The 20,617-nt window shown below is 39.4% G+C and overlaps 1 protein-coding gene across 1 annotated transcript; it reads left to right on the forward strand.

The window, feature by feature from the left end:
• Positions 1–1,952: 1,952 nt before the first annotated feature.
• On the forward strand, positions 1,953–17,135 carry sft2d2b (SFT2 domain containing 2b). Its single transcript, XM_035407646.1, has 8 exons — positions 1,953–2,434; positions 2,635–2,724; positions 8,161–8,246; positions 10,737–10,818; positions 11,684–11,719; positions 12,648–12,706; positions 13,803–13,832; positions 14,727–17,135. Exons 1-8 carry the CDS (start codon positions 2,369–2,371, stop codon positions 14,764–14,766), a joined length of 489 nt encoding a protein of 162 aa, XP_035263537.1. The 5' UTR covers positions 1,953–2,368; the 3' UTR covers positions 14,767–17,135.
• Positions 17,136–20,617: the final 3,482 nt, after the last annotated feature.

Consider the following 20,617-nt stretch of genomic DNA (forward strand, 5'->3'; position numbering starts at 1 on the left):
CCAGCTGCACTTCAACTGGGCTGTCATTTTACCGTCTGATCACAACATGTACCCAAAAGCACCACAACATAGAGTTATAGCCATTATTGCTTTAGTTCATATAGCTAAGTTTGCTTTAATGACAGGTTTACTGACTGCACATTTTAAAGAAAGCAAAGGTTGTGAAAACTGATCTGGGGGAACTTTACTGCACTATATTTCAGTCCTTTTCAATTAAGCAAAGCTGGACTGTACAGCTAGCATTAATATGATATATTGAATATAAGATTCAATACTGATAAAGTGTCTTTATTTTGCAGGTCTGTGCTTCTCCACTTTTAAGCTTTATTTATCTTTCTAGCTCTGTTGGTGTGTTTCTAGCCACATTCAATGAACATTCTGTGTGTCACTGTCTCAAAGCAGTTTGATTCTTTGTACAAAGTTTTTAAAAACTACCAGAGCTGAAATATATGTATACATAAAATAGTTTATTTATAAACATTCCAGAAAAGCAGGCACTGATACTTCACATATTAGTAGTACACTTGCATCTAAATTGTTTTGACACTAGGAAAAAAAATTGGGAAATTGCTGGTACCTGTCTGCTAAGTCAGAAGTTCGACGGGCCAACCAGACCCAAAAGGCCTCATCGTATCCCTACTCCCACTGGGTGCTTCTCACCTTGGGCAACTCCTGAGCAGGAGAGCGATCACCTCCTTTCAACAAGTTTGGTTTCAGAGCTGACCCTGTGTGTGGAGGTGAGCCCAACTATAACTAGTTGGTACCTCTCAATCTCATGCACCAGCTCTGGCTCCTTCCCCACCAGTGACTCGGGTAACATTCCACAGGACAAGAGTCAGTTTCTGCCACCTGAGTAAACAATGCCTGGGCTCACTCCATACACGCCTGTGTCTAACTGTGTCGCACCCAACCCCTACCTTGCCCAAACCCTACCGAGTCACATGGACTGCCTGGCCACCAGGCACTCACCCCCAAGTCTGGCTCCAGCGATGGGTCCTGGTAACCCTGTTCTGGGAAGAGTACCAATTTTGATGCCCATTTATTAGAGATAGCCACAGAAAAATAATCTGACATTCAGTTACCTTACACTGGGATAGACATTTCATAGGATTCAAGCATTGATTTGAACAAACTTTGATTTCTTGAAGTTATATGATCTCCAGTACATTACCTGAAGCAATTTCCCCCTTTCACATAGCAAATGGTGCCAATTTCGATCCTCATTTATTAAAAATCATCTGATATTTAGTTTTTTTACAAGAGAGTACACCTATTATATGATGCGAATGTTCACTTGGACAAACCTTTTGATTTGGTGAAGTTATATGCTTTCCAATATGGTACACTAAGCAATCTTCCCCCTTCCCATAGCAAAATGTACCAAATTAGATGCTAATTTATTTTAAAATATCACCATTCTCTCACAAACACATGCTTATGGGAAATTTAGTCTCCAATTAGCCTACCTGCATGTCTTTAGACTGTGGAACCGGAGTACCCAGAGGAAACCCACGCGGACAGGGGGAGAACATGCCAACTCCACACAGAAAGTCCCAGGCCTCAATTCGAACCGGGGATCGAGAAGCGTTGGATGCCGTAATCTTGTTGCTGTGAGGTGCTCTGGGTGCTATACCCACTACACCCATTACCCATTGACAGTGCGGCCCTAAACTGCAATACATACATTTTATTGAAATTTAAAACAGAATTGTGGTACAAAAGGTTTGAAATTCAGATATATAAAGAGAAATACAGTATTTTGCAAATAAAATACAAGGTAGCCACGTTGTAGCCTACAAACATCGCTGTTTCTCTCCACGAGCCGTTTCATTGACTGCAAACGTAGCACATGAATGCGCTAACGTAATCACTCATATATTTGCGCAACAAAATTCGAAGTGGCGATAGCTTGACCGTAGTTTTTTGAAGTAGTAATAAATTGATCATAGTAAGTCAGAAATCGGGCTGCAGAATTCTTGGGCACAGATTCAGGTCTGCGATTTTTCCTAGCTCTCGATGAAAGTGACTTGAACCCAACCAATAAGTGAAGACAGAAATTTAGAATAAATATATGAATCAACAAATAAATAATCCCACTTTATGTTTGTGGGAAATTGAAAATCAGTTTCATTTGAGCTCTGTTTCTCATGTCCAGTCAGAAAAGCATTGACCGTGTTAATCTTTAACAGATGCGTGCGATCCAGTGATGGCGCTAGCTTGTTCGTCTGTGTAGTTGGTGGTAGGTCGTGATTTAGGAGGGACAAACTGAGCGAAATCTGCTTCAAATAAGGGTTGGAATTAATATAAATAAATAAAAATTAGACAACTGTAAGGGAGTGTGAATTGTGGAGTCATTGTATTGACTTAAATGGACAAGCTAAAGAAAGTTTTGAGTGGTCAAGATGGGCAAGATGACGACGTCAACATACTACAGGTATTTTAAAGCTGTCTTGTCAAGATGTGGGCTATTAATCAGCGTACGGAAATCAGCATTGTAGCAGACTCTGTTTACTAGAAGGAAAAGGGTTGTTGCCAACAAATAACCATATGCATTGTCAGATATTATATATTTTGCATTGCGAATGCAAATGTTATATTTTGCACATAAAATTGTTATTTAATCTCCCATTTTAGGCAGCGAACGAGGCCTCCAGGCTCGGATGGGGTACACGTGTGAAGGGGTTCATTGCATGTTTTGCTATTGGGGTGGTATGTTCTGTATTGGTAAGTACGGGTGGCGCCCGGCGACTACTTGTTTACCTTTGCGTAATGTTTTTTATTTATTATTAATTAATTTTTATTTTTAAATTCTGATTTGGTTTTGATCAAGTCCCGCAGAACCGCATCAGAACCGCAGCCTATTTCTTACCTAGTTCTGAGGTAGGTTACTGTGAATGCGAACGAAATTGGTTTAGTGGCCTGGTGTGCTTTGTACTCTTAAAATTACTTGCGTTCTGCCTTACACGCATCTCGCCTACAAGAAATGGGGAAATTACTAAGCTGGTATTATTTTATTGTGTCTATTTCTGAGTGGACTGTTGTCTGGATCTTTATCTACAACAGTAGATAAATGTGGCAGGAGGTCGGTGGTGTATTTTAAATCTCATAAAAAACACGTTTTCAACGTACAAAAATGCCAAGTTACTAAAAAGTATTGATATCAAAATGACGCCAAGTTACGATACTACAAACAATATAGGCTATCTTGCCTCACCGAAATGACATAAGATGTATCTCAAAGCAATGCTACCCAATATTTCCTCAGTTCTTTCAAGTCACTTGGCCCTGTGTATAAGCATGCACTACATGAACAGGCCAAATATATGTGTGGATGGCTCTCTCACAGTCAAGATTGATTGAATAGGTGTGTGTATGTCCAATTTGTATTGGTATGTAGGCCTATGTATTTCGCTGCCCAGGCTTTCTGTTGCGTGAATGATAGTATGTTTCTTGGTACAAGTGTGTTCGTGAATGTGAATGTAAGATGCTGCCAGGGAAATGTCCCCATGCGGATAAAGAAGTTCTCTATGTATGTATGTACAATATGTGTTTTACATGCAGTATTTATTGTACGTAGCAAATATACAATAACTTGCACATGTACTCAAATTCAGTTCAGAAGCAAGTATAAACATGTTTTCTGGAGAAATGTGTGTGGGAAATAAATTTAGATGTACTAAAAAACACAAGCCCATTGTATGAGGAAAGATATGTAGTTAGAGAGCACAGGCCCAGTGTATATGGGAAAGGAGTGCATCAATGAGCACCAGCTGTCTCCCCCCTAACGTATCATCCGGCTAGCAAAGGAAGAAAGATACAGGTGGACCAAGGTCGACCTAGGCAACCAAAATGTGGGAAATAAATACAAATGTACTCAGAAAACACAAGCCCATTGTAAGGGGAACCCACAGCAGGGGAACGCTTCATACTAAATAGATACAATAAGAACAAACACGTAATACACACATAATTTCTGCCCTGCTGACTAAGCTGTATAAAGGCGCCTTTGTGAAACTAACGGAAGCTTCTGCCTTTTTTGGAAAATGTGTTATCAGAATATGTGACTTATGATAGAAGGGGGAGGGTGAGACAGGCGGGAGACGAGCACTAGGGAGGGGCTGATAAACAATGGTGTCTGAGAATTGGGTGTCAGATAAAAATAATGATGTCAATAACATTACGTAATTAACAAAATTAAATGGGAAGTACTAGATTTAAGCTACACAACAGGAGGAGTTAGAAAATGGATATAAGAGGCAGTTGGCCCGAGGGGAGAGAGTCTGAGAGTGGGTGTGTGCGCGCACATGGTGTGTGTTTTGGGAATGCTTGGAGAATGATCTGATGTATTGTCTTTACTTATGAGTGATTGATAATTGTACTGAACTGCGCAGATCAGCCCGGGTTATTTTATGTAATCTTTGATTTACTAACAATAAACCCAGTTGCATCAGACTCTGAGAAGTGTGCATCTTTTGAAGAAGCATTCAACAGTGTGGAGGAGAGCGACCTCGGCGTTTCTGGCCCAGGCCGGGGCCCGCTTTCTCCCTCCCACATGTGCTTCCTGTCGTTGCTCAGCAGCAGTTCTGTACATTAATTAATTTATACATTAATTTCAATGTACAATGTTCAATGTGTTCCATGAGGCAATTCGAAATATTTGTCTCTTTGATCTGACAGAAAGTTTGCATGACATTGTGAAATGGTAAGATTAGAAAACACAGGGCCAAGTGACTTGAAAGAACTGAGGAAATATTGGGTAGCATTGCTTTGAGATACATCTTATGTCATTTCGGTGAGGCAAGATAGCCTATATTGTTTGTAGTATCGTAACTTGGCGTCATTTTGATATCAATACTTTTTAGTAACTTGGCATTTTTGTACGTTGAAAACGTGTTTTTTATGAGATATCAGTTCTTTTTGCAAAGCGTTTTATTATGAGAGTGAGAAATGCGACCCTGCAAGAAACGGTTGTGGATTATGGCTATCGTTGTGTGAATCTGTACAGCCTGATGAGCGTGTACCGTTCAGCAGTTTCGGTTTGCTATATATGTAAAACAGTGGCTGTGAGATAGGATGCAGTGGCGTAAGCGTAAACGCATCAGAAACGCAGATGGAATATGGTATGTACTCACGGATTTGACGTCCAACAACGAGCCTTGACTGACAAAATAATCAACACGCCCGTAGAATTATAACTCCCTAGGTCGCAACTTGTGTAGCCTTCTGTCCTGCTCCGTTGTCTGTTATTTCGTGGAGATGCACTATTAGTGTTTGTAAGGTTTATCCTTCTGTCCTGCTCCATTGTCTGTTATTTCGTGGAGATGCACTTTTAGTGTTTGTAAGGTTTATAAGGCATTTTGATAGGCTAATCTGCAGGTAGGAATCCTCTTCGCCGTTTTGCTAAACTAGAACCGGAAAACATGATAGTGGAGAATAGGAGCAGACGCATATGTCCCAGCAGGCTTTGCATATGAGAGAATAACAACAGTGCGAGAGAAATTAAAATGAAATTACGAAATTCCGTAGTTGAAACAATATGTTTTTAGCAGAATGGGCATGTAGGTGAAGGTTGACATGATCACGGAGTATAGTGCGAAGTAAATGGAGTGACCATGAGCGAGTTGATATTCCTTATCAAATGGTATATATAACAGTCGGTATTGAACATTGGTTGTTGAAGTGGAGGGTCAAATAACATTGCACACATTATTTACCTGTAATGTAATCTATTGCACGAATGTGTTTTTCTCATGTTCAGTGCTAGTAGTTATACTTATGAGTGAATCATGATTTTAAATGTAATGTTTTAATGCGGAGTTGCAAAACGTACATACGTAGTAATTGTGTGTAGCCTATGTGGCTAGATAGAGAACACGGCGAGGTAACATGAATGTAGAAACGTGGCGTTTGCTGATATTAAGGTTTTGTACGGCCAAGTGAAGAAATATAGTTAGTAGAAATGGCACAGTGGTGAACCGGTGTAACTTTTAAATAAAAGGAATACATTTGCGTCATGAAATGCATATGGGTGGCCGTGAGTGAGGTTTACCAGTCTGTGACTTCGTTAGCTAATGCCATAGCTATGCAATGCGTGAAATATCATTAGCGAACCTGCCGGTAGTTTTAAAGAAGAACACAAGCCAGTAAGCACAGAAGAGCTTCCGTTGAATCCATATGGCTTAGCAATATTATAGCCGGTCAATAACTGAACGTACAGACGGTAAGTCATAATGCATATATCTTAGCAATATTGTAGCCGGTTAATAACTGAACGGTCAACGGCGGGTAGATATGGTGCAAAAGCAATAATTAAGAAGTAGTAGACAATTATTAGTGAGGGTCGAAGCAAGTTAAAGAAACGGGTTCCAAGCTGGGCTTGAACATGCGACCCAGTGTTCCCAAGCCTGTAACCTTACCCACTAGGCCACAGACGGATTAGCTGTTCAACCTGCGGAGTTGCGGAATGTACATAAGTACTAATTGTTTGTAGCGTATGTGGGTAGATAGAGAACAGGGCGAGGTAACAGGAATGTAGAAACGTGGCGTTTGCTGATATTAAGGTTTTGTACGGTAGCCAAGTGAAGAAATATAGTTAGTAGAAATGGCACAGTGGTGAACTGGTGTAACTTTTAAATAAAAGGAATACATTTGCGTCATGAAATGCACATGGGTGGCCGTGAGTGAGTGAGGTTTACCAGTCTGTGACTTCGTTAGCTAATGCCATAGCTATGCAATGCGTGAAATATCATTAGCGAACCTGCCGGTGGTTTTAAAGAAGAACACAAGCCAGTAAGCACAGAAGAGCTTCCGTTGAATCCATATGGCTTAGCAATATTGTAGCCGGTTAATAACTGAACGTACAGACGGTAAGTCATAATGCATATATCTTAGCAATATTGTAGCCGGTTAATAACTGAACGGTCAACGGCGGGTAGAAATGGTGCAAAAGCAATAATTAAGAAGTAGTAGACAATTATTAGTGAGGATCGAAGCAGGTTAAAGAAACGTGTTTCAAGCTGGGCTTGAACATGCGACCCAGTGTTCCCAAGCCTGTAACCTTATCCACTAGGCCACGGATGGATTAGCTGTTCAAATTGCGGAGTTGCAGAATGTACATAAGTAGTAATTGTTTGTAGCGTATGTGGCTAGATAGAGAACAGAGCGAGGTAACATGAATGTAGAAATAGAAACGTGGCGTTTGCTGATATGAAAGTTTTGTACGGTAGCCAAGTGAAGAAATATAGTTAATAGAAATGGCACAGTGGTGAACTGGTGTAACTTTTTAATGAAAGGAATACATTTGCCGTGACTTCGTTAGCTAATGCCATGCAATGCGTGAAATATCATTAGCAAACCTGCCGGTGGTTTTAAAGAACACAGGCCAGTAAGCACAGAAGAGCTCCCGTTGAATCCATGTGGCTTAGCAATATTGTAGCCGGTTAATAACTGAACGGTGAACGGCGGGTAAATATGGTGCAAAAGCAATAATTGATAAGTAGGCTAGTAGACAATTATTAGTGAGGGTTGAAGCAGGTTAAAGAAACGTGTTCTAAGCTGGGCTTGAACCTAAGACCCCATGTTCCCAAGACTGTAACCTTACCCACTAGGCCACAGGCGGACTAGCTGTTTGAACGGGAAATGTTTCAGAATAAAAATGTATGGGTATTTTTCGTGTGTATGCGCGTTTTTGATTGGGTCGTGTAGGGCAGATTTGGCTGGTGTTAGTGAAATGTCCAATGGGGAGACATGTTGTTAGTGGGATAGGCGGCAGGAAAAATAAGAATGAGAAGAAGAAGAAGAAGAAGAAGAAAGAGAAGAAGAAGAAGAAGAAGAAGGAGAAAACGCAAAATCCCCTTAGTTTGGGGCTTTATTGTGTGGACATGTGAAGTTGTTTATGAATTCTGTCTGTTGAAATGGGGTCAGAATGTACAGAATTTAATGTTTTTAAGGGCTGAGTGTCTGTGGCTGTTGTGGTTATTTCTGTGGGGAACCCTGAAAAGTGCCAAACTCTCGGTGCTGTATAGGTATGGGGGCATGCCCCCGCCAAGGCGTAACTTGGCGGGATGGCATACCTGCCATCCCAATCTTTTAAATGCATTGTTTGTTGAGCTGTTATGAGTGGTGGAGTGATATGTTACAAGTCTGAACTTCATATTTTAGGGAGTATGCATGCTGTGGCTTCCCAGAATTGGACTAGTTTTGTTCGTTGTCTTTTACACCTTGGGCAATTTTGCCTCGCTGACCAGGTAAGTCTCATTAACACCCATTGCCTAGGCCAGACAGACCACCCCAGTGGTTTAATCTCGTATACTGTATTGTATCAATCTGTCTGGAGGATTTTATAATGATTCCAATCGGCATACTTTACTGTCATTTAGCAGACGCACAAAATGTTTCTATTCTCCCTAAGGTATAATCATCGTAATTTTTAAGGTGTCATTTTGACATGTTTTATGTGCACGTTCCACGTAGCTGAAATCGTGCAGACAGTTTACATTAAGCAGATTTTTTCTCCGCACACAAAACGGTCTGTAATAAAAAGAAAACAAGCCCACCATGCAGGAATTAATTCTTGGGCGAAGTGGAGCTCTCACGTTGCAGGTCGTCAAAGCTCTGCTGAAAATCTCTTTGATGCTGCCCCTTTGATCCTTCAGTACGATTGATAAAGTGACTCATCTGAAATCTCCACACCGCAAGATATCTACAAGTGTACTCAATCAGTTGTCGCTGTTGCGCATGCCGGGATGATTTTTAAAAAAAATATTTTTTATTTTTAGCTGCAATTGCTTGGATAGTGTATCCTGGAAGTAGGATACTTTTCAACTCCTTTTCACGTTTGATTAAGGGCACATTCTCACCTATATTTTGTTTGTTGCTTTGGTCCGAATCACGGTTAAAGGCATAGGTCATTTTCAGGAGTTATTTTGGGTCCAGACAGTTTTTGTGCGCAATGAAGGATATTTTATATGTTTACTGAGTTTCTGGCTACCTGCTGGCTTCACAGTTACAGGTGTGGTTTGTGGTCATTCAGTGGTTTGTGGTCTAAAGCAAAAATATATATATAGGCTTTGTATATCAACATTACTAATAGGGAAGTGAAGTGATTGCACTGCTTGAACTGAGAAGGAAAGGAGAATGAGTGTGATATGAAAACTGACTTCTATGTTTATAACTGTGATGAAAGGGTACAATATACATCTCATATATACAACCTCTGGAAACATAAAATGACACTACAAGCTGTAAAGCTGGCAGGTCATCTGTAAGTATGTAAAATGTCCTTCATTAGACGCAAATCATCTGGGCCAATTGAACACATACATTAAAACTGAAATTATATTTAAGAAACCAGAAAGTGATCTCTTTCTGTAAGTTATACTGTTGCATTCATTGGGATTGGTTTGGTTTCCCACTATCCAATTTCAATCAAACCACACATTTTAAACAAATGCAATGCTGTGTTGCAGCTCATTTGTGTATAGGACAGGGTAAACTCACAACAAAAGATCAGATATGATTTGAGAGACTGAATGATGACCAGAGTTCATAGTGTCATAGTATCCAAAATCACTGCTCAATCAGTAGTTATCTACTGTATGTGTGGACACACATTCTTCTGTAAGGTAAAAAGGGTTTCATTAAATTTAGCCTTTTATAAAAAATTTGTTACATTTAAAATAGCATGTTAGCTGTGTGATTAAAATATGTTCCCTTAAATGGTTTTAATTCTGTTCTGTTGCATTCATGGACTTTGATGGATTGTTGTTAATATAATAAATAATACAGATTTTATTTTAGCTAGCAGGTGACATCTGCCCCAACCCGTGATGCATAGCATATTTTGACACTGATGAAGGTGCTTTGGCCTGAAACACATCAGTTTTTATTTTGCCCTTGACTGAATAAAATATTCCTAGAAGAGTGCTGTCCTTAAGGTTTATTCATTCATAGCATATTTTGGGTTGGGGTTCCTGTAGTTAGGCCAAATTGTGTTCTCACTAGGGAAGAACAGCACCTTGGTTCAAATGTAAGGGAACTGACACCACCTCTGTGCGGTTGTTTGGTGCGCACCCAAGTGTGAATGGAGTATTCTCACCAGCCTAAATAAAATGCAGCTAGGGATTATTGGGGTTAATAATGGGTTCAGTTTGTTTTTGGCTAATAATGGGTGAAATCTAATTTATTGGTCTTGGCTAAGGTTACGGGATATATAATGGGCAGATATTATGTGCTAATATGATGCAGCAACATGCATGCACCAGACGGAAGTAGAATCAGGTGTGCCAAATTACGGTTGAAATGAAAACCTACAGGACAGTAGAGCCATGTCTGAGTCAGCACACTTGCCCACCATTGAGTATAAGACTTGTATACTCAATAGTAGGGAAGTGCGTTTATTCGGAAACAGCCTAGATCTCCAGGAACAGGATTGGGCATCCCTGTCACAAGCAACGCTATAAAGAGATTCTTGGTCACCAAGCTGATCATCTCTGCTTAATACTGAAGTAAGCAAGTTGAAATATTTTGTTCTACAAATTAAATTTGTTGGATGCTTCCTTTGTAAGCTGACAGCTGTACTCATCTACTTCTTCAGTGGATGTGAGTACTTGGTTGCAGTCTGTATTTGTGCTATAATGTAAACGGTGAGGTATCAGCTTTAGTATTGGCTGGGCTGTGGGCAGACAGGTCTAGATGCCAGAGAACTGAGCTGCTGTTGTTTGGTTCTTTTTCTTTAGCACAATGTTCCTGATGGGGCCTGTAAAACAGCTTAAGAAGATGTGTGAGAAGACTCGGGCACTAGCTTCTGCCATTATGCTGGTGAGCACACGCTCTGTACATCAGACGGGCTGCTTTACCCTGACCTGCCATCAACTTTTACACAGAAACTAGCATTTCACTGGTAGGGAAAACAAATGTTTCTTTCTTAGATCTTGTCTAAAAACTAGTTGTCATGCCAAAAATAAACAATATAATGTATTATTTAAAATTCATTTATGCTGTATATATTTTTTGAGGCAAGCAAGTAAATTAACCAATATATCGTTGATATAACCGATACATTACATTTAACACATTACACGTGTGACAAGATGATAGGATGAAAATGATTGTTTGGAGTTACTGGTATACTTATCTGTCCCTGATGGACGATACTCTGGAAGCTGGACTTGGCTGAGAGCAGAGAGTGACGGGATTCATAGGGTGTGGGTTCAAAAGCTCTGTTTACCAGCTTCAGTCCCAGCTGGGCTCTCATAGGCAGGCTGGCCATTCCAGTGGGTAATTGGGTAATTCTGGGCCTGCCAAACCCAGAGTACACTGCTGGGAACAGCCAATCATCCAGGAGGGGCAGTGTCAACCACCTGGCAGGTTTCCACCATGTGGTGAACAAACAACAGGGAGGTGGAGGGAATAACTGTTTTACTACTGATACAGTTTCTCTAATGTATAAACTGTGTATGTTTATGTGTATGTGATTTATTATTCTGAGGATCCCAGGTATTCATGGGTGTTAAATGCAGTGTGTGTTACTGTTTAGCAACAAATTTTATGGCAAAGCACTTCCTTTTTTTAAGAAACTGCATGAATGGCATTCAAAAAATTTGTATGGCTTCAGACTTCATGTCTTTGCTTTCCCAGTAATTTTGTGTGTGTATACATATATATCATTTTTTTTTCTTTATAGACCTGCTTTGCTTTGACACTCTGTGCTGCCTTTTGGGTGAGTGAATATACAGTTAGTTTCTGCCCACTGAGTTCATTGGTATGATAAGCATTGCTGCTTAAATTGTGTGAGCTCATACACGTCATGTTTCAGGCATTCAGGGCCTTCACAGAGGTCAGTAACCTTGTTTGCATAAGCTGGCTTGGTGCACTGTCAGAACTCCTTCATTTCAGTGTCCAACTAAATTCTGTCGCATTGCAGCATTTTTGTGATCAGTTTTTGTATTTCTGTTGGTTATCTGATGCAGTGGAGCCATTTGTACCTCCCGTGGTTCATAGAGTTTTTGTTTGGTTGTTCAAAAATGCAGTTGAGTATAGCAAAGCATCACATTATCGTAATAACCTTTCAGGACCACTAATAGACTGAGCACAGTTTTAGAAAGTCTGCACGCTACATGAGGGTAAAAGGGTTTCTGTAATGTAAATTATGCCAAAATGGCAGTTAAATTGACACTGAACATTTCACTGTTTAACTCAAGCAGAGTTCGTGCGAGTCCAAGAGGTAATCGACGTGCTCTGTCTTAAAGTCTACTCTATTAGAGTTGGGTTTTAAACTGAACATTCTACTGTGTGGCTAGTGTGTGGCAGTTTTGGGGAATGTTTGGACATGGCTGTAATAAGGTCAAGGTCCAGGTGGAAAGCTGTCTCCAATGTACAGGAGAAAAATACCACAACCAGCCAGCCAGGTGTTTAATGAGATTAGTTTCTGTGGGAAGGGGAATTAGAGGCTACCTTTAGTTTCTTATGGCAACAAATGTCTGTATGGGCTGCGCTGTTTTATGTGAAAGTGGTTGGTTTTGGCGCACAAGCAGGGACGCCTATATGCGCTCATGCACGCATGCATGCACACACAAACAGTAATGATTAGATCAGTAATTAATCTGTTCTTTCCTTTGTTTTAATACGACACGTCCTTATATCATCAGTGGAAGAACAATGGACTTGCTCTGCTGTTTTGCATTTTGCAGTTCTTGGCATTTGCTTGGTGAGTAACAAATGGGTTTACTGTGAGTGATTTTTAACTGTTTGCATTCAAAGCCATGTTTTTGGTACAATATGATATTTACTCTGTCAGTTAATGTCAAAAAAGTTTAAATCATTTAATATTTAATTGTCTGAACCTTTTAATTGCCATTGATTTTTGCACATTCTTTTCTTTTTAACGTATGTATGAGAAATAATCGTACATAATTGTTATACTGAAGGTTATATTTGTATGAAGATTTGAAATGGCAGTTGGTAGCGCTGTTATCCCTCTTCCTCTCTGTTGCTGTGGTCTTTATCCTGCCTGGCTGTTTACCTATGGGGCAGTGACCCAGGCAAAGATCACAATACCAGGGAAGCATACCTCTGGTGGCCATGGGGGAAAACAGGGAGGCCTATTTCCCCATAGATGGCTTACCAGAACACTACAAAACATCCAGAAGTAACTGGAAAAAATATTCCTATTTGTTAAGCTTTAGCCAAGTTGAGGGCAGAGTTTCTCTCACTGGGCTCAGTAAATACTCTGGCCTTTTAGTCAGTTTAAGTTGATCATGTGACGAGAGGTCAGATGGCATTTAAAGAAAATCCTGCCATTCTTCTCTACTGTGCAGTCTCATGGCATTGTTCATCTTAAGGCTTGTGTTTAAGAATGGGTTGTGAGGTCGGCTGCTTCATAGATGATGGCAGTAATCATTTCTGATAATTTAAGCCATGTTTTTTTTTTGATTGCCTTCATGTATGGTGAAGTTTAACAGCTGTGAAATTGTCCTTTAAGTAGATGAACCCCCTGGGTTCACATCTCATTTATTGCAGCATTTACTCAGCAGATGTTTTTATGTAGCTTTCCTTTTGTATGTTACCATTTATACTGCTTCCCGCTAAAGCAGTTCAGGAGGGAGTTAGCATCGTTGCTTAATATTTTCCCTTACCTAGCTTTCATTTTACATGTTAATCTGTGCTATTTCTGTCCTCCACCTGAAGGTTAAGAACAGTTCATGTGCTGTACTAGAAACAGGTTCATACATACAGATCTCGAGGAAAATTAGGGAATTCAAAGTTCCCACAATGCAATGCTTTCCTTTTTTTATCATTTACAGGTATGGCCTATCCTACATCCCTTTTGCAAGGTACTTTAAAAATATATTTTGCACACACCTTTGTCTTCAGTTTTCTCTAAATTGGCTGTAGCAGGCATCAGTATGTAAATGATACAATTAGAATGGCATAGTGAATGTATTTTTTATAAACCACAACATTTATTTTTGAGGTTTTCAACCACAACAACTGGCGGCGGGGACCATTCCACCCTTCCTTAATAGTGGATATGACTTTTTTCCCCCACATTTGAATAAATGTAATCTGGTTGAATTAAATAGGCTTAAATTAGTTGGTGGTCACAGTACCTATGAACATGTAGCTACGGTATGAGAGCTTTTATCCACTAATGGTGGATGGTATAGGGTCCAGAGTGAAAGACCTGTTACAGATCCCTCAGCTGCAGCAGCATTAGCAGGGTCATTTCAGCACCAACACCTGCAGCCTCTCTGAAAGGCCTAGAATTAATGCTTGCATCTGCGTTTTATTATTTATATTTAATGCCTGTGCTGCTATCATTTACTTATGAACATCCAAGTGACCATCACTGACATTGTTGCATACATGCAAGCCACTGTCATTTATGTTTTAATGTAAGCTACCATAATTAACATTTAAACATGCATGTTACAACGTAAACTGTCGTTTGCATTGCACAGTCATCGTTTACATTGTACCTGGCAAGGTTCTGTCATTTACTTTGTGATGTAAGATTTCACTCTCAAGCCACAGAAATCAGTTCTGTTGTGTCTTAATAAAATATGAGCCAGTATAACTTGGAAGGACCTACCCTGGGTAAATAAAAGTAAAATAAATAAATAAAAGGATGTTTTGTTTATGAAAGACTGTATATATTAAAGCCTGGATGTAGCTGTTGGCATGTGATAGATCCACTTTAAAATACTCTTCCTGTTGTTGTTTTGCAGAGATGCGGTGATAAAGATGTTCTCCGTGTGTCTGAAGTGAGGAGGTCTTCTATGAGCTCACCGGGCCCATCTCTTCACAGCTCAGTCCCTGCTTTTTGGGGTGCAGAGCACCCTCTTTTCTTTCTGGCACAGAGTCTCTGTACAGGTGGCACTCCAATGGGCCCATCTCCACCTTCCAACACCAAAAATAAAAAGGCTTCATTGTGCTCCCCCTGCCACGCAGTGCCATCCTGTTAGGCTTCCAAAATGTAAATGCCTGTTTTAGGTTGAAAATTTGGAGATCCAATCTTCTGTAACAAGACTGAACTTGTGCATTCAGATTTTTGTTTATGTCACAGCTTCTGTTTGGATTTGCAGTCGTGTCACCTCGTTCACCAACCCAACGGCGGATGAGCTTGCGTTTGTGTATGTGTAACGTGCTTATTTACTCTCCTGGTCAGTGTTTTATATAAAGTGTCACTTGGAGGACTGTACAGCAAGGCCATAGTTCACGTGTACATGATTGCAAAATGTAGTGTATAGTCATTTCTGTTGAGTTAGTGTTAAGAGGTGGTATACCAGTCTATCCTCTTTCAAATGCCTTGCTGTGATAAACATCCAGCTAAACCAGCTTAATGTACGGTAGCTAAGGGAATTTGGTAAAATCATTTTCATGGTTTCATTTTAGGTGAGAAAAATTGCATAGGTACAACTTCAATGTAGATACTTTTCCATTAATGTTATATGAGCCTTTAGAAAGCAAGGGTGATTGCAAATGGCCTTTTGAGGTTTAAACAATGTAGAAAGGGAGCAAAAATAAATATTTAATAATCACAATTTTTTACATATCCAAATTGTTACTATAAATAGTGTACACCCGCGGACAGCAACCATGCCATAGCCCATTCAGTGATGCGTAGAATGCAGAAAGAATTAAATTACTACACCGCTTATGTACACCCTGTGGTGTAATTCTTTGGTTCCAGTGCACAAAATTGTTTTGTATTTATCCTGCTATACAGTTATCACCAAGGGGAAACTCCACCCTAATTAAATGTTGTTGTATTTTACTGACCCTTCCACTGTTGGAAGGTGTACAAAAATAATATTCGTAGTTTTTGTTGTCTAGATAGCATACTTGCTCCATCCTTTACTCTGCTGTATGTTGCTACTTAATTCAGAGTGTGTGCAGCTGCCCAAGTGAAGCAAAACGCATCACTATTTTTTTCCAGGATAGGAGATGGTTGTCAAATTGCTGTCGTAATTGCCACATTTGTATTGGCTGCATTAGTGGTCAAATCAATTTACCATCAAAAACTGATTTTAAGATGTCATTCCCCTTTGATTCAAATAAGATTTTTAAAAAATGTTTAATTTGGTAATTGATATCATGCTGGAAATTCATACAGGTTCACTACATGGTGGCAACATTGTGAGAATGTGTTAACTGGGTAGTCACTGCCCTTAAACTGGATTAATGGCTATTATTCTGTTAATAGGAAATATTCATGCCTTTTAAAAGCTCCTGGCAAACAATGTTTCTTGCATATTAAGGGTTTAGTTACAAGATGAAGATACTTATGAAGGTATACTTACATTTCTCCCCCAGATATGTAATTGGGGGGGGGGGGGGGGGGGGCATTTCTATTCTGTAATGGATATTTATTTCAAGTTTACTTGTAATTGACATTCCACTAAACAAATGACCCCTGGTGGTTAATATATAAATCTTTATGCACTTAAAAAAGACCAAAACCATATCCTTCTGTGCTGAGCAATATAAGAACTTTGTCAGGATACAAAAAAAAAGAAAAAATAATTTGAAATTTTGCATCTGAATAAAATGAGCTTAATGTCAGTATTCATGTTCTTTGCCTATTTATGGGTAACTATTTTGGATACTTATTTTGATTCCACAGGGGATTTAATGCATATTCTCTTCTTAATCTGTGCCTCTGTACCACCTCACTGTGCACTGTGTCTCTCCTAATACGCTGGCGCCTGTAATCAGACCCTGCTGCTCAACTGCAGGCAGTGGCCCTTCTCTAGCTTAATTAGTATCAGTACCGAGACGCACTGCCATAATTGTGGGGTTATGGTAATTAATACTGTAGCTTTCATTATGCTGTATTCACGCTGGTCTTTGTGAAATGTTTTATCAGAGAGGAATTAATGATGCGGTGTGTGCTGAGGGGAAAAAACATTCATTCCCACTAAGGTGTATATTTCCTTACAGTCTTCTTATTGTCATTAAGCTCCCTCAGTTTTGATGTCTTCAGTCAACAACCCCTCATGACAATGACATCAGAACAAATGACCTTTGCATTAGGAATCTTTTTTTTTTCTTCCAAGTTTTAAAGTTCGGGTCCAGTTGAATTTCTTTATTTTTTGTGCAGTCAAACAATAAATAGGCACTTGTCCCCTTTGTCATTTACTGTATAATTTCTTGAAATATTCCTGCCACTCACTTCATCATTGTAAGATATTACATTAATGCTGTTTGTTTTTATTTCTAGAGGCTGCTGGTATGTATGTAGTGTGAAATTTGCAATAGTTTTCATTTTGTTATTTGTAATTAATGACAAGTCAGAGGTGCATCATTTACATGTAGTGACATAACTTGTTTTGATAAATGTGGCCTATCTGGTTTTTACTTTTTTTAACCAAGTCTAGTAAAAGTATGTTGACTAATTCAGCTTGCCCTCTATATAGTCATGTTTAATACATGACGGTCCTCTGTAAGCTTAAATATGATGATGGGGAGAAAAAATAAACTTTATATAATATATAAATATTATTATATTGGCAGTCCTATAAGGAACTGACTCCTTTAGTTACACATTGTGCATTGGTCTTTAAAAATGGTGAACGTACCGAAAAAATTTCTTATTTCAGAAATGACCGTGTGAAAGCCATATAAAATGGCCTATTTTTTATTGTAAAATTGCCACAATTTAAATGCATTACATCCTTGAATACATCACTGCAGCTCCTTTCTTAACAGGATCTATGGCGGTAGAACTGCACACTTACGCGGTACCTCTCGATTAGGTGTAATAACACGGTTCATTGAGTAGAATTTTGTCTTCACTGTCATGCTTTGCGACGAGCAAGGTCATACCTTGAATATCCATTTCTCGATTGGTTCGTGGCCGTCTTCTGCGTCGTTTAATAGAGATTTCTGCAGACTACCGTATTTCTTTAGCCCACTTCACTTTAACATGGCGTTATATTCAAAGCGTGATTGTTGCATGTACCATATTTTCTTTCTGTCTGTGGTCATCTGGAGTATTGTGAAGAAACTAAAGCATTCTGTGGCTTGCTGTGATGAAGTAGGCCTTTTAGGGCCATAGTTTTAGGGCCATAGTTTTCATTACAACCATGTGTGGGAAATCATCTTTTTTCTGAAAAAAAAAAAAACCTTGCGCAAATCATCTGAATTTTCGTTCATACATACGCATAAAATTGGGATAGCACATAGAGTATAGACCAATTAAGGCTTTTTGCTATTAAGGAATACTGGATGTTTCACTTAAAAATTACATATTGCATATGCTGCCATTAGGCCTACAACACTAAAAAATGTATAGGCTACTCCAGGAAACTAGCCAAAATACAAACTGCTTTCAACTGGGAAATTAAAAGTTGTTCGACGACTTCGTTTTTGCTATTTTCACTTTTCCGTCTGACTGTAGTATTAATCAAACAAAAGCTACCACGCACCCCCGTGCTCACCATAAATTTCGAACTGGTCCAATTGGTACAAATGTTGTACAGTGCAGTTTCCCATCAGTTCAGACGTAGGCCTACCTAGTCTACGCATGTTTGTTTTGTATGAATGTGATGTAGGGATTGTTATATAATGGGAAAACTTGTTTTTGACCAAAAAAAAAAAAAAATGATGTGCGATTTCTAACTTTTGGTGGGCGCGAACGCGCACAGCTAATGAAACCTTTATGTTCTTTAAGTCTTTAAACCCTCTAATCTCTGTGGCCGTGGTACCTCTGATTAAAAGATGGCACGACAGATGTGACTACAGAGGTTCATTCGGTCGCGTCTGAACCGACGACATATCAGGTTTCCAAACCACCAGAGAACATTCAGTGCGTTGTTTCTGCTTCAGGTGTTTAGGATAATGTATTGTAGAGCTGGAAGTTCTGATTCTACGTGCCGATTTACAGGGTCTGTCTGTGTGGTGTAAGCCCTTTTTCAAGTGCGCTGCACACTGGGGGAAACTGGCCTATTGAGTGTCAGGTTCTTCAACCTAAGTGAGAACGCACTCATTTTTTAAAATTTGCTTTAACAACACCTTGTTCTTAGCCACCAGTTTCCAATTGTATAATGTTCATTGTTCACCGTTGTCATTAGAGATTCATCGCTTTTCTTTTGCATACGCGCAAACAGTTATTGTCCTCGTTTGTACTTTTTTGCGTATAAACGTGTTACCAATGGACGATTAATAGGACACACCACAATCGTCGGTGAGGTGCTACTTTGTGGTTTATGTGTCGAATTATGAAAAATATAAGATGCTTAAATAATAGAAATCAACCTAGACAAATCACTCTGTTCAGCAAAATATAAGATTCAATTTTATTTTAGGAATCCCCAATCCCTGTTCCAATTCCTTGTCGATTGTATACCAGTATATGCTACTTATTTCAAAGAGATTTATGAAAAGCAAGATGTCCTTTGAAGTCATAATGTAGGCTATCGCTGCAGCGTCAGACCACACAAAACTGCCTAGTCTACTGTAAATAAGTGCACCACGAGTGGGTCGGATTGAACAACTCCTTGAAGACAAGAACGCTTTTGTTTTTGCTGCCTTTGATTTTGAATCTCTGAACGGGCAATAAATTAACACAATGTGTTCTATAAAACGGACATAAATGCGGTTATGAAGACGCAGTCTCACTGTACGCCCCAATAAGAATGTGCATCATTTAAAATAAAATACGAACACAGTGAACTCTGAATATCTGCTAGGTTACTTTGCATTTAATATATGATAGCCTAATCTTATATAGCAAAAAAAGTGAAGCAAATGAACCCATCCTTCGCTCTCACGGTCGGGCAGCACGCGCCCACGACTGCCCTCTGTCCTCAGTGCTGGAAACACAGAGGCAGCTCTTTTGATGCTGAGCCGCAGCCACAGAATTGAATTTTAGACAGACGAATGTAATATTTACGTGAAACACCATAAAACTGGGAGTAAGCAAGTTAGATGTATGTAAAATCCGATCTACTCCACTTTGATCAAGGGACTACAGCGATTTAAAACCGTTGATCTTAAGGAGATACCGATAAGTAGGGTAGCCTACATTTTTTTGATTACGCACAAATACAAGTAGATGTACAAAATACAAAATCAACATTTATTCTATCAAATGATGGAACATGCAAATTCGCACACCTTCCCATCTGTGATAATCCGAAACAGTGTATAATTTGATGCAAAAGTCTGCTCCATTTAGATTGAAGAGCACTTCACACTTGAGATAGAAAAGGCTATCAAATTCTACTTAATTGTTTTAATTGGATCAGCAATCTCCACAGTATAGCCAGAATTGCATTAACGTACAGAAAGTGTTTATATATAAAACGTTTTATGTGCATGCTTAAATATATGTATGTGGCTACTATATCATATAGGCTAGCCTAAAAACCTGTGGCCTAGAGAGTAGCTATGTAGTGAAAATGTAAACTGGGCCACGGAGGAGCATAACTTAATGATGTGGTTAGACGAAAGAAAGCAAAAGAGGGTTTGGTATGTACGTGGTCTAGAAGGCAAGTTCCGTTAATTAAATACGCCAACGATCAATCAGCTCTCGGCCACGTGACCGGCTCATCGACTCTTACAGAGAATTGTCATGTTTTTAGAGGCTTCCCATTTTCATAACGTGAAGGGACAG

Source organism: Anguilla anguilla, chromosome 3, assembly GCF_013347855.1.
Source record: "Anguilla anguilla isolate fAngAng1 chromosome 3, fAngAng1.pri, whole genome shotgun sequence".
NCBI classification, from domain to species: domain Eukaryota; kingdom Metazoa; phylum Chordata; class Actinopteri; order Anguilliformes; family Anguillidae; genus Anguilla; species Anguilla anguilla.